Consider the following 14,908-nt stretch of genomic DNA (forward strand, 5'->3'; position numbering starts at 1 on the left):
CATCCATTCCTCTCCGTCCACAACGACACTGCTTCCCTCTCTGTTCCACTGCTCTCCCAAGCTCTACGACATGGACCCAAGGCACTCGACTCACTGCTGCTTCCCACAGTGTCTGTGTGGAGACCAGCCAAACGAGTACTGACCGTTACGATACCTTATGTTCTCGAACAGCGTATCTAATATTTTTGCTTTCTTTTGCCTTCACTTCTTCCTATAGCCTTCCCACCTCGAGGATCAGCTTTAGAAACACCCTAGTGGATCATATCAACCTCTGTAGTCTTCCTTATCTCATGCTTATCATGTCCTTTGCTCAGGAAGTGTCGACTGCTATGGAGACACACGCGTTATCTTGTGCTTTGCAACAAATGGTTTGTTGAATCTAAAAACATCTTCCGTGGCGGAATTATTGTACCATGACGGGTAACATTCCAGATGTTCGTCCCATCAAATGTTCGTCTTACTTGAAGATATAAAAGAACATTTTCTACTGTTGGATAACAGTGGTACAATATCCATAGATGTTAGGGAAGAATATTCACCGAAACAGACAAATGCAACGTAACTGAAAAAACACAATACATATCTTCTCACGAAGACACATAAATAAACACAGGTTATTGGCAGTGGATTTAACAAGACTCTCGTTCAACCATTAGACGTTAACAACCCATGGCCGAACGTATTCGTTCAGTCATCTTGTTGATCATGTATTCCAAGATACACAGTACCTTACGTGTGTATGTGGAGACAATCCCTCTCGCCTCGCACCCACGAAGCAGTGACGCATTTACGCTCCGTCACGGAAAATGGGATTCTTAAGGTACAAGGCATATCACCCGAGGGTTCGACCGACTCATGACACTGAAAGAAACTTGAATATGCTTTCATCATTCCTCGGGTTCAAACTGCGCGTGAGTTACGCTTCTATTTACACATCGTTCCAAAAAATATACAAAGGCAAATTATCTCGCTTTATCAAGCATCATGTCAGTGATCTGCGCAGTGCTATAATATAGTAAAACGAGTGCTGGAGTGAAGAAGGCGCCAGTCGAGAACAGCAAGTGTGGGCGGCAAAAGTGTGGGAAAGAGAGATAGAGGGAAGGAGAGGAGGAGAGGAAGATGAATGCTGGCAGAGAGATTCTGAAAGTGTAGGCAGCGCAAAGTGAAGTTCGGGAGAGACAGAGAGAGAGAGAGATCGCGAGGGACAGAACACTGAAGCTGTGAGAGAGAGAGATTGAGAGTGACGACGGATGAGGCTCGCGAGATCAAGAAAGCACTTGGTTGAGAGATAGAGAGATTAGGTGAGAGGGAGGATTGAGAGAGAGAGACTTACCGAGGTCTGGCGTGGTCGATCGAGAGACTTGACCATCCCAGATGTAGTAACCATCACTCCGCCTCGAAGCTCGGTTGGTGAAAGTGGCGCAGGTCTGAAAAACACAAGACACTCCCGTACATTATCATCTTATCAACGTTGCAGTCAGTGGTCATAGATGACTTAGGTCTTCCACAACGATATAAACCTCTGGTGACACATATGTATACCCGCCATATGAACTGAAGAATTACAAGATACATACACGAAGTCGATGGCAAAGTCGATGGGATATAATGTTTCCTTAACTAACTTAAGTCTAACATATTTCTAAGAAATATTGGTTATTTACCTCAAAAAAAAGAAAATCAGATTAATAAAGACTTTAGTAAACTCTTCTTTACGCTGAAAGATGAAAATAATTATATATATATGTATATTTCTGGAATCACAGAAAAGATAGTGAATGAGGATCAACACATGGATGTTATCTGTAGCCACTCACACACATACTTGCCTGTTCACTCCCTTTGATGTGGCCCGTACGATTGCGAGCGATCATATGACCAGCGAATCACAGAGGGAAATACAAAGGGATAGTAATACCTTTAATCTTAAGGCAAATTGTAGCATAAGGCGACCTCGCAGTAAAGAAACAACTAGTAATGTATTGACCTGTGAATGGATCTTTCCTGAGGTAGGTTGACGAGAAGGCTATCTTGATGTACTGACCTGCAGACAATCACTCCTATAGAAAGTCGGTGGGAAGCCCTTCGTGAATCACTGACCTGTGGAGCTGGTATATATATATATATATATATATATATATATATATATATATATATATATATATATATATATATATATCCCTGGGGATAGGGGAGAAAGAATACTTCCCACGTATTCCCTGCGTGTCGTAGAAGGCGACTAAAAGGGGAGGGAGCGGGGGGCTGGAAATCTTCCCCTCTCGTTTATTTTTTTTAATTTTCCAAAACAAGGAACAGAGAAGGGGGCCAGGTGAGGATATTCCCTCCAAGGCCCAGTCCTCTGTTCTTAACGCTACCTCGCTAACGCGGGAAATGGCGAATAGTTTGAAAAATATATATATATATATATATATATATATATATATATATATATATATATATATATATATATATTTTTTTTTTCTTTTTTTTGCTTTGTCGCTGTCTCCCGCGTTTGCGAGGTAGCGCAAGGAAACAGACGAAAGAAATGGCCCAACCCACCCCCATACACATGTATATACATACGTCCACACACGCAAATATACATACCTACACAGCTTTCCATGGTTTACCCCAGACGCTTCACATGCCCTGATTCAATCCACTGACAGCACGTCAACCCCGGTATACCACATCGCTCCAATTCACTCTATTCCTTGCCCTCCTTTCACCCTCCTGCATGTTCAGGCCCCGATCACACAAAATCTTTTTCACTCCATCTTTCCACCTCCAATTTGGTCTCCCTCTTCTCCTCGTTCCCTCCACCTCCGACACATATATCCTCTTGGTCAATCTTTCCTCACTCATTCTCTCCATGTACCCGAACCATTTCAAAACACCCTCTTCTGCTCTCTCAACCACGCTCTTTTTATTTCCACACATCTCTCTTACCCTTACGTTACTTACTCGATCAAACCACCTCACACCACACATTGTCCATGCAAAGACACTGCCCTGTTGGACGAACAAACAGGGTTCATGTGGCAGAGCGTTGAGGAGAGAGAACTTCGGAACACCATTATGACAGTTCGACGTAACAGAGGCATAAGTAAGTCTGGAAGGCTCATATGTAACTCAACCTGTGGAGCCTCTTCCCCGTAGGAGAGCGACAGGATGAGTCCCTAACTGGAAAATGACTTCTGGAGCTGGAAGGCTCCCTGTGGCAAAGCCTATGGAAGGTTCCTAACTGGAAACTGACCTGTGGGGATGGAAGGATCCCTGTAGCAGAACGTCTGGAGGTAGTGAAGGGGGGCTCTCAAGTGTAAACTGACCTGTGAAGCATCATGCCGGGCCCCTGTAGCAGACCATCAGGAAGACCCTGGTGTTGCTGACCATACAGATCCTCGCGGGAGAGTGGTCTTGATGGAGGAGATATGCCAGTATAAGCCGAGGCATACTGGTCCCCTTTCATCCCTGACAATATCCCAAGTTTCTGCTGTTGTCCCGCAGTCTGCTGCTGAAGCTGTTGTTGGGCTTGTTGTATCTGCTGTAGCTGCTGCTGTTGTTGTTGAAGGTTTTGCTGTTTTTGTAGATTGTGTTGTTGCTGCAGATTCTGCTGCTGTTGTTGTAGGTTTTGCTGTTGTTGTAGATTGTGCTGTTGCTGAAGGCTTTGTTGTTGTAAATTTTGTGGTTGTTGCTGCATGTTTTGTTGTTGTTGCAATTGCTGTTGGAGATTCTGTTGTTGTTGGAGGTTTTGCTGTTGTTGGAGATTTTGCTGCTGTTGGAGGTTTTGCTGTTGTTGGAGGTTTTGTTGCTGTTGCTGGAGTTGTTGTTGTTGTTGTTGTTGTTGGTGTTGCTGCTGCTGCTGGTGTTGCAGCTGCTGTTGGTGCTGCTGCTGCTGAAGCTGCTGCTGCTGCTGTTGGTGCTGCTGCTGCCCTTGCTGGCTGGATCCATCTCCTTCTGAACGACACGGACATCGTTACACACAATATATTGATGAACGACTCAACTACCAGAAGCCATTTGGTCTGAGGTTAACCCTCCCGTGTACCCTACAAGATGCAGCCAATAAAGATAACATTCCCCCAAGTCATCTCAAGTTCATCCTAGTGTAAAGCCAAACTTAGGGTCAGAACACATGATTTATATATAAAGATAAGACTCATAAACGATTATTAGGCTATTAAATGCTATCTTTATAAAAGGAAAATCTAGAACTATTAAGTCACTGAGCTAAAAAAAAAAACAAAAGAACTTTCTATTATTCTAATCTAAGAATTAGAATCATTTAGAACAAACCAGGTTTTTACAACTATCTTTTTTTTTTTTGCATAGGGCTTTTGTATCATTTTGAATAAGTATATGAAAAGAATCTTTTTCCTAGTTCCTACAAACACACCTATGTACACCAGACGTCCCGACATTCGTGCTCGAATGTGGTAAGTTCTGCCTGTGTGTGTATGTATATATATATATATATATATATATATATATATATATATATATATATATATATATATATATATATGTATATATATATTTACACACCTTTAAAACATCTCTATGTCAAGACGCAGCAAGTCACATAGCAGCTGTAGCAGTTACTGAGGGATTTTCACTAGCGTTAGCGTTGGCAAAACAAAAAGGGAACAACATTCGACCCCTGAAGGACTCCAAAAATAGCCGTCATAAATTTGTCAAGTTGAAAATTACATTCATGCCAAATCATATATATATATATATATATATATATATATATATATATATATATATATATATATATATATATATATATATATATATTTCTTTTTTGCTTTGTCGCTGTCTCCCGCGTTTGCGAGGTAGCGCAAGGAAACAGACGAAAGAAATGGCCCAACCCACCCCCATACACATGTATATACATACGTCCACACACGCAAATATACATACCTACACAGCTTTCCATGGTTTACCCCAGACGCTTCACATGCCCTGATTCAATCCACTGACAGCACGTCAACCCCGGTATACCACATCGATCCAATTCACTCTATTCCTTGCCCTCCTTTCACCCTCCTGCATGTTCAGGCCCCGATCACACAAAATCTTTTTCACTCCATCTTTCCACCTCCAATTTGGTCTCCCACTTCTCCTCGTTCCCTCCACCTCCGACACATGTATCCTCTTGGTCAATCTTTCCTCACTCATTCTCTCCATGTGCCCAAACCATTTCAAAACACCCTCTTCTGCTCTCTCAACCACGCTCTTTTTATTTCCACACATCTCTCTTACCCTTACGTTACTTACTCGATCAAACCACCTCACACCACACATTGTCCTCAAACATCTCATTTCCAGCACATCCATCCTCCTGCACACAACTCTATCCATAGCCCACGCCTCGCATCCATACAACATTGTTGGAGCCACTATTCCTTCAAACATACCCATTTTTGCTTTCCGAGGGAGGTGAATGCAAGAGTTTTGGAAAGAGGGGCAAGTATGAAGTCTGTTGTGGATGAGAGAGCTTGGGAAGTGAGTCAGTTGTTGTTCGCTGATGATACAGCGCTGGTGGCTGATTCATGTGAGAAACTGCAGAAGCTGGTGACTGAGTTTGGTAAAGTGTGTGAAAGAAGAAAGTTAAGAGTAAATGTGAATAAGAGCAAGGATATTAGGTACAGTAGGGTGGAGGGTCAAGTCAATTGGGAGGTAAGTTTGAATGGAGAAAAACTGGAGGAAGTAAAGTGTTTTAGATATCTGGGAGTGGATCTGGCAGCGGATGGAACCATGGAAGCGGAAATGGATCATAGGGTGGGGGAGGGGGCGAATATCCTGGGAGTCTTGAAGAATGTGTGGAAGTCGAGAACAATATATATATATATATATATATATATATATATATATATATATATATATATATATATATATATATATATATTTTGGGGGGGGGAGGAGTGAACTCTGAGAAAAAAGGCAAAAATTCTCAAATTACATATTCCATATACACATATCGTGAACAAATGTAAAGAGGTTACATCATTCCTCCGAATTCCACGAACATTGATGGTAGACTATGGGAATAGACCAGGTGGTATAGAGCCGTGTGTGTGTGTGATATCCTACTTATGATAACCTATGTGTACTTACACGGGGAAGTGGAGTTCTACACCCGCGAGGTCCAATATCCTAAGCATTCTCTACTGTCATGTAACCTCTGAAGCTTTCGTCTACTTTCTGCACTCATCATCACGTCTGTATTCATCCATCACTCATACTATAGAAGTACTTTTTTCTCTTATACATCTCTTTTCTTTTCATTGTGACGAGTTTCTTGCATTGCTTCGTAGTATGTTCTGCGGTTGGTCTGTCCGTACATGTTTCGAAGGAATGTTAAGACATACAAAAGTTGGACGCAGTCTAGCACAGCCGAGAAAGGGCATAAACAGGATGGACCATTCCAAACAAAGAAATAAAATATCAGTAGATTAAGGTGATTGAAATTTGACTACATAAGGCGAGAGATAGCAGTAAATGTCTGTCTATCTATCTAGATAGGTATGTATGTTATTTGGTACTGCGCGTTCATATGCACTATTTACGTGTGTGTGTGTGTATATATATATATATATATATATATATATATATATATATATATATATATATATATATATACACACACAGTGCATATGAACGCGCACCTTCATAGAACATGTTTGAAGACAATATGTGGCGTGAGGTGGTAAGTAATGAAAGGGAAAGAGAGATGTGCGGTAATAAAAAGAGTGAGGTGGAGAGAGCAGAAGAGGATGTATTGAAATGGTTTGGTCACATGGAGAGAATGAGAGGAAAGATTGACCAAGAGGATATATGTGTCAGAGTTGGAGGGAACGAGAAGTGGGAGACACTGGAGGTGGAAGGATGGAGTGAAAAAGATTTTGAGTGATCGGGGCCTGAACATGCAGGAGGGTGAAAGGCGTGCAAGGAATAGAGTGAACTGGAACGATGTGGTATACCGGGGTCAACGTGCTGTCAATGGATTGAACAAGGGCATGTGAAGCGTCTGGGGTAAACCATGGAAAGTTCTGTGGGGCCTGGATGTGGAAAGGGAGCTGTGGTTTCGGTGCATTATACATGACAGCTAGAGACTGAGTGTGAACGAATGTGGCCTTTGTTGTCTTTTCCTAGCGATACCTCGCGCACATGCGAGGGAAAGGGGTTGTTATTTCATGTGTCGCGGGGTGGCGACGAGAATAAATAAGGGCAGACAGTATGAATTAAGTACATGTGTATATATGTATATGTCTGTGTGTATATATACATATGCATACATTGAGATGTATAGGTATGTATATGTGAGTGTGTGGGCGTTTATGTATATACATGTGTATGTGGGTGGGTTGGGCCATTCTTTCGTGTCTCTCCTTGCGCTACCTCGCTAACGCGGGAGACGGCGATAAAGTATAATAAATATATATATATATATATATATATATATATATATATATATATATATATATATATATATATATATATATAAACCACTCCTCCCAGTGGTTTAAAACAGAACCATCTGATGTAGGTATGGCGGAGCGCCAATCGACCATGTTATGTTCGAGGACAGCCAACCACATGGGATGTGACAGGACAGGAAAGGACATGGTGGGAAACGAATCAGATCGGAGAGTATAGCCGGCTAAGCTGGGTGCGAACCATTAGGCAATGGAGTGGGATCCGCGAGAGGAAGTGTTGGAAAAGGCAAAATGTCAGTGCTGTAGGAAGGCTAGGCAAAGGGGAACGGCTCGCAGCATTAGCCAATAGGAAATGGTTTGTAGAGCCGTTAGGCACGGCAGCTGTCCGTGTGTTCAGGGCAGCCTAGGCGGCGAGGCGCCGATGGAAGCGCAGGCACAAACCTCCTGGATATGGAGATTTCCAGATTCATGGAAGACCTTCCAGACTGACTGGACGCGGCGGTCTTTTGTGGAGTCTGGAACGCTGATTGAGGACTTTAAGGAATGAGATTATCATACCAGGGTATCGTAGCTAGAGAGAGAGAGAGAGAGAGAGAGAGAGAGAGAGAGAGAGAGAGAGAGAGAGAGAGAGAGAGAGAGAGAGAGAGAGAGAATGAAGAAAAGGGCCTTCGAATATCGGTACAAAAGCGAAGATAGGAGTATTAAGCCAAAAAACATGGATGGGAGGCGACACCACGTCTCCCAGCCCCACCTCACAGTCTAAGTACTTTCAGTGTAAGAGAAGAGGAAAGAAAGAGCACCGCCAGGACGTCCACGCGTCAAGTTGAAGGTTACTCCCCTATAAAGTGATACAGAGACACTCTTGTCCTCGGTGGATGTTCTCCTGGACTGACGTAACTGAGCCAGGAACGAGTATATACCTACTGATCGAAAAACGTCGGAGCAGTCGCATCTACGATGATCCATCGTGTGAGAACCATACCAAATCTTGTGTGTATGTGTGTGGAGTGTCCCAAATCCACGATGAGTACAGCCAAAATAAGTGATTTTCACTGACAGCCGAGTGGTTCATTAGTACAGGCAGTAACTGCGTGATGGAAGTATACATATAACAGTATATGGAGAGTTACTGAATTTGCCTTTATAACAGAGGATAAGACAGTACCGGATGATCGAAACCCTCCAGTATATGAGAGGCGACAAAGATGTCTAAAAGAAGGAAAAAATACACCGTGAACATGACTCACATTTTGATGTCGCATTACAGGAGAGATTCAGGGAGAGCAAGAGTTACGACGCGAAAAAGAGAAAAAGAATTTATAAAAAAGAAAGAAGAGAAGCAATGAGAAAGGTGCCATTTATAAACAAACTCAGACGAGACGAGATCCTACACAATAAAGACACCTGGATGAGAGATAAAACACCTGAACCTGTATCCCACCCGAAGAAAAACACTCCACTCACATTACTGGAGAAGAGACGAGAGAGAGAGAGAGAGAGAGAGAGAGAGAGAGAGAGAGAGAGAGAGAGAGAGAGAGAGAGAGAGAGAGAGAGGACGCGCGGCCAAGAACAGTAGCACCTGGGGAAGAGTTAAAGCTAAGTCGAATACCTTCAGCCCACAGGTGGGTGGTGTTAGGCTGAGCAACGGACCGGGAAATGGACCCGGTGCTTTCAAACACATTACGGGTCCCGGCTCGTGACGGGGGCGTTCAGGCTACGTGTGGGTGTGTGTGTGTGTGTGTGTGTGTGTGTGTGTGTGTGTGGAGGGGTGGGGGAGCACCTGGTGAAGATCTTTAGTTGAACGTGCCACTAGGGGCAGACGATGTGTGGGATATCATTCCTGAAGAAAACGAAAGTTTTCCATTCTCATTCTTCACAAGCCTTTCATTATATATATATATATATATATCTATATATATATATATATATATATATATATATATATATATATATATATATATATGTATATATAATTCTAATATGCTTCGTCGCTGTCTCCCGCGTTAGCGAGATACCGCAAGGAAACAAACGCAAGAGTGGTCCAACCCACCCACATACTCATGTATATACATTAACGCCCACACACGCACATATACATACCTATATATTTAAACGTATACATACATATACATACACAAACATGTACATATATCCACATGTACATATCCATACTTGCTGCCTTCATCCATTCTCGTCGACACCCCGCCACACATGAAATGGTACCCAACCCCACTCCCGCGCGCGCGCGAGGTAGCGCTAGTTAAAGACAACAAAGGCCACATTCGTTCACACTCGGTCTCTAGCTGTCATGTGTAATGCACCGAAACCACAGCTCCTTTTCCACATCCAGGCCCCACAAAACCTTCCATGATTTACCCCAGACGCTTCACATGCCCTGGTTCAAGCCATTGACAGCACGTCGACCCTGGTATACCACATCGTTTCAATTCACTCTATTCCTTGCACGCCTTTCACTCGCGTGTATGTTCAGGCCCCGATCGCTCAAAATCATTTTCACTCCATCCTTTCACCTCCAATTTGGTCTTCCACTTCTCCTCGTTCCCGCCACCTCTGACACATATATCCTCTTTTGTCAATCTTTCCTCACTCATTCTCTCCATGTGACCAAACTATTTCAAAACACCCTCTTCTGCTCTCTCCACCACACTCTTTTTATTACCACACATCTCTCTTACCCTCGATCAAACCACCTCACACCACATATTGTCCTCAAACATTTCATTTCCAACACTTCCACCTCTTACAGCTGTGCAAATAACAATGTCTTGTGTGTGTGTGTGTGTGTGTGTGTGTGTGTGTGTGTGTGGGTCGAATGTACGTTTGACCCAACTTAGAACCGTGACATACTCCCACAAGCACTGGAAGTAAGGTCAGAGTCAGACCTGCAACCAACACATATGACAGTTCACACCTGACTCGCAAATCTAACTGATTCCTTCAACCATCTGTCTCTATCAGGAGCGGTCACCCAGCTCAGTCTACACCAGACCTACTGACGCAAGGCTGGGTGGCTTCACTCTACACTCCGTGCAAGACCTGGTCATACGCCAGTGCAGACTTAATTGTTAACGGGTTGAGAGGAGATGCTCAATCAGTCCTTTATGAAGGATTTTGTCCCCTGATCTCCTCTGGTTTAATCGTGAACCTTCAATATATATGAAGGCAGCGCCGGAGATGGTATATATATATATATATATATATATATATATATATATATATATATATATATATATATATATATATATATATAATTTTTTTTTCCAGTGTCCTTATTGCTAGCAACGCCTGATGTACAACACGCATCTACTTCAGTAAAGACACAAAGTCTACCTCATCTACAACACACCTGTACCTCATCTGTAGCACACGTCTACCTCGCCTACAACACACATCTACAACACACCTCTACCTAATCTGTAGCACACGTCTACCTCATCTACAACACACGTCTACCTTAGCCATATAGTACATGTATGCTTCAGCTGCAATATATATATACATCTACCTCAGCCTCAGCACACGTCTACCTCATCTACAGCACACGTCTACCTCAGCGACAACACGTTGAACTGCCTCCTCGCCAACATCCACACCGTCTGGATGCGCGTCTCCCACCGTGGGGCATCACCCAATGACATCCAAACACATCCATGACCTTGTCAGTAGAATATTTCCCCTGCATCCAAAACCCGAAACCGAGGAGGAAAATGCATGATCTCATACGTACACCCAGAAAGATTAAAACCTATACGAAGAATTTCCCGTCTTTGTAAACTGTACCTGTCTGAATGCCACTTGAAATATGTATATGTCGTCTGTATTTCATCCAAGATATATGCGGTGTGTAACCCATCTACGTAATGCTGGTTCTGTTCCATCAGTTTCATGTATGTTATGTAACCCATCCATTTGATGTATAGTTGGTTTCTATCCCATGAAACTCCTGTTATCTGTTGGTTTTATTACCGTGGAACCCATCTCGCTGGCAGTGAACCAGTTGTATAAATATATTATTGCTTAAGCTGCTCTGTGGGGGTTCACACGGTCGGTAACTGTGACCTGTGGGGGTTCACACGGTCGGTAGCTGTGACCTGTGGGGGTTCACACGGTCGGTAGCTGTGACCTGTGGGGGTTCACACGGTCGGTAGCTGTGACCTGTGGGGGTTCACACGGTCGGTAGCTGTGACCTGTGGGGGTTCACACGGTCGGTAGCTGTAACCTGTGGGGGTTCACACGGTCGGTAGCTGTGACCTGTGGGGGTTCACACGGTCGGTAGCTGTGACCTGTGGGGGTTCACACGGTCGGTAGCTGTGACCTGTGGGGTTCACACGGTCGGTAGCTGTGACCTGTGGGGGTCCACACGGTCGGTAGCTGTGACCTGTGGGGGTTTACACGGTCGGTAGCTGTGACCTGTGGGGTTCACACGGTCGGTAGCTGTGACCTGTGGGGGGTTCACACGGTCGGTAGCTGTGACCTGTGGGGGTTCACACGGTCGGTAGCTGTGACCTGTGGGGGGTTCACACGGTCGGTAGCTGTGACCTGTGGGGGGTTCACACGGTCGGTAGCTGTGACCTGTGGGGTTCACACGGTCGGTAGCTGTGACCTGTGGGGGTTCTCACGGTCGGTAGCTGTGACCTGTGGGGGTTCACACGGCCGGTAGCTGTGACCTGTGGGGGTTCACACGGTCGGTAGCTGTGACCTGTGGGGGTTCACACGGTCGGTAGCTGTGACCTGTGGGGGTTCACACGGTCGGTAGCTGTGACCTGTGGGGGTTCACACGGTCGGTAGCTGTGACCTGTGGGGGTTCACACTGACGGTGACAGAGCCAATATCACATCTGGACAAAAAAAAAAATTGCTGTCAGCTGTGGCCGAAGAAGGAGGACCTGGCTCGACCCGGCTGAGCTAACAAAGAGTTTTCAAACGTGACCTGGCTCGTGAGGTCATAAAACGTGACCTGGCTCGCGAGGTCGTAAAACGTTTTCCGAGCAACGTTGGACCTACCTACCTTGGGTCATAGAAAACGGATGCCGTGAGCCCCTATGTCCGTTCACAGCGGGCCAGCTTTTACTGACCTGACCCAGCGTGGCTGCCACCCTCAGATGGTGGGTCATTAACCCTCAGGAGGTCACGAGCTCTCCACGCAGAGTTAACGAAATATATATATATATATATATATATATATATATATATATATATATATATATATATATATATGAGCGCTTTCGTGTATTGATTTGCCTTTGGTCTTCTGATTCTGTAACTGTCCTCTGAAAATGTGTTAATACACGACAATGCTCAGGATCTCGTAGTTCCTTTTCCATTTTTCTTTTTTCCAGTATTTATAAAAATCACGTGTCTGTTTTGATTTCGTACATACATATATACATATGCTTTTGGGAAGCAGCGACAGGAACAAGCGAAGAATGGCCTCACGTATCCATATCAACCCTTCATCTGTCATTGTATGACGCAACGCCATCAAAGCCACACCAACTCACAGACTTTACAGTCGTTTCGCCAAGTCCACTTCATAGGCAACGCGTCCCCTTCCTGTATATCACATCGCTCCAGTTCTCTCCTTTCCACGCACGACTCTCTCTCTCTCTCTCTCTCTCTCTCTCTCTCTCGTGAACGTCCAGGTCCCGATATAATTCAGAGATGTTTTCAGTCCATCCTAACATCATCTCCTCAGTCTCCACTATCCTCAGGGATAGTGGAGGGACAATTCTATCCACTCATCTTTCGTGAATAGTAAAAGCGACTACGAGAGGCGGGAACGGGGGGTCTGGCAATCCTCCCCTCCTGTAGTATCATTTTCAGAGGGAGAATTGAAACCAAAAAAGTATTTTTTTTTCTTCTTTTTGTGATGGCTGAGCCGTCTCCCCCTGATGCTGCACCCTCTCCCTAAGACGAGTAAAAATCGTGTGTGTGTGTGTGTGTGTGTGTGTGTGTGTGTGTGTGTGTGTGTGTGTGTGTGTGTGTGTGTGTGTGTGTGTGTTTGGGCGAGTGAATGATCGGGTAGTTTTGATGGAAGGGATTGAATCTTGGTGCAAAGAGAGAGGAATGTTAAGTGTGGACGCCGTGGCAACTTGAGAACATAATCTGGGGTTAATGGGGGACAGTTCGTCTTGTTGTGTGTTGAACGGAGACGACGAATAATGGCTTTAGGGAAAAAAAAATGGGGCATGCGTTAGTACACGAGGGTGAACGAGTTTCGGTGTCAACTGGTATTACTGTGATCGATTGTGGTCGACAAGGCATGGAGAGGAGAGGATATGTGATGTGAATGTGCTGAGTGAGTCGGCAGCTGGGATGTTTGATATGATCACTAGGTGGAGGCGGAAGCGAACGTTTCTGGCTGGTTTAGGAAAAGAAAAAGGGAGGAGGGGAATGACATAGGCGTGAAAGTAGGAAAAGTAATTGAGCTTGAGAGAGAGAGAGAGAGAGAGAGAGAGAGAGAGAGAGAGAGAGAGAGAGAGAGAGAGAGAGAGAGAGAGAGAGAGAGAGACCACAGGGTGAGTAAATGAAAAAAAGTAAGTGGAAGAGGAGTGGGAGGATGCAGTGCTTAAGTACGGAGGTGAAGTGCGTAGCTTGTCGAGGGAAAGATGTGAACATATGAGAGAAGGTAGAGAATGGTGGTATGAGGAAGTTGAGTCGTTCATGAAAGAGAAAATAGAAGTGGATGGAGGTATCTGGAGGGAAGGAATGACAGTGACTAGGAGGAACTTGACACAAAATAGCAGCAGATATAAAAAACAGAAAAAGACGGGCGAATGAGAGAGGATGTGAAAATGTGTCGATAAAGTTTAAGATTTATGAAAAATAAATGGTTTGGATGGAGGCGGATGAAGTTAGGAGAATAAGAGAACAAATGAAGGCGACGTGGGGAGAGCAAATGAAGAAGTGGCAACAGACATAAAAAGAAAAGGTGAAGAGGTGATGAAGTAAACATTGTGAAGGACTGGTGAATGTGTCAGACGATGGTGACGGTGGATGTGGTACACATGTGGCGCTCGGAGTGAGAGGAAAGCGGGAGGAGGAAGCAAAAACCATAAACGAGAGGAACTGAGGCCATAAGTGGATGGTACTGCAATTAAGTCATCAAAGAAAGTGGTTAGCCGTGTTGTTGACCCGTCGTTCGATGTGTATATTACCTGAAGTGAGCTGTAGCGTTCCCTTGTGTTAAGGCAAAGGGGACAAACATCGCTGCTCGAGTCAGAGAGTTATAAGTGAGGTGACTACACCTTATGGTGTTTGGTAGAGCTTTGGAATGCACAAGGCATCTGAATGAGGAGGAAATACTATGTAGCTTCGCGGGAGGCAAGGCCATGTCCAGATCTGGTTTATGCTCTTGCTGAACCTGTGTGGGATATACTCGGAGCGAGAGAGAGAGGATTGTACTCGACATTTATAATTCTGGTTATAGAGCGTGTGGTAGAC

The 14,908-nt window shown here is 44.3% G+C and overlaps 1 protein-coding gene across 10 annotated transcripts in view; it reads right to left on the reverse strand.

The window, feature by feature from the left end:
* LOC139757015 (uncharacterized) overlaps nt 1-14,908 on the reverse strand; it is a 294,829-nt gene that overhangs the window by 69,448 nt on the left and 210,473 nt on the right. For 9 of the 10 annotated variants that reach the window (XM_071677054.1, XM_071677062.1, XM_071676996.1 and 6 more), the window contains 2 exons: nt 3,330-3,957; nt 1,334-1,427 (listed from right to left, as the gene is read on the reverse strand). In XM_071677054.1, coding sequence (XP_071533155.1) covers nt 1,334-1,427; nt 3,330-3,957 — 722 coding nt within the window. The remainder of the gene's footprint in view (nt 1-1,333; nt 1,428-3,329; nt 3,958-14,908) is intronic. The other variant, XM_071677006.1, reaches the window with a different exon arrangement.

Source organism: Panulirus ornatus, chromosome 2, assembly GCF_036320965.1.
Source record: "Panulirus ornatus isolate Po-2019 chromosome 2, ASM3632096v1, whole genome shotgun sequence".
NCBI lineage: Eukaryota > Metazoa > Arthropoda > Malacostraca > Decapoda > Palinuridae > Panulirus > Panulirus ornatus.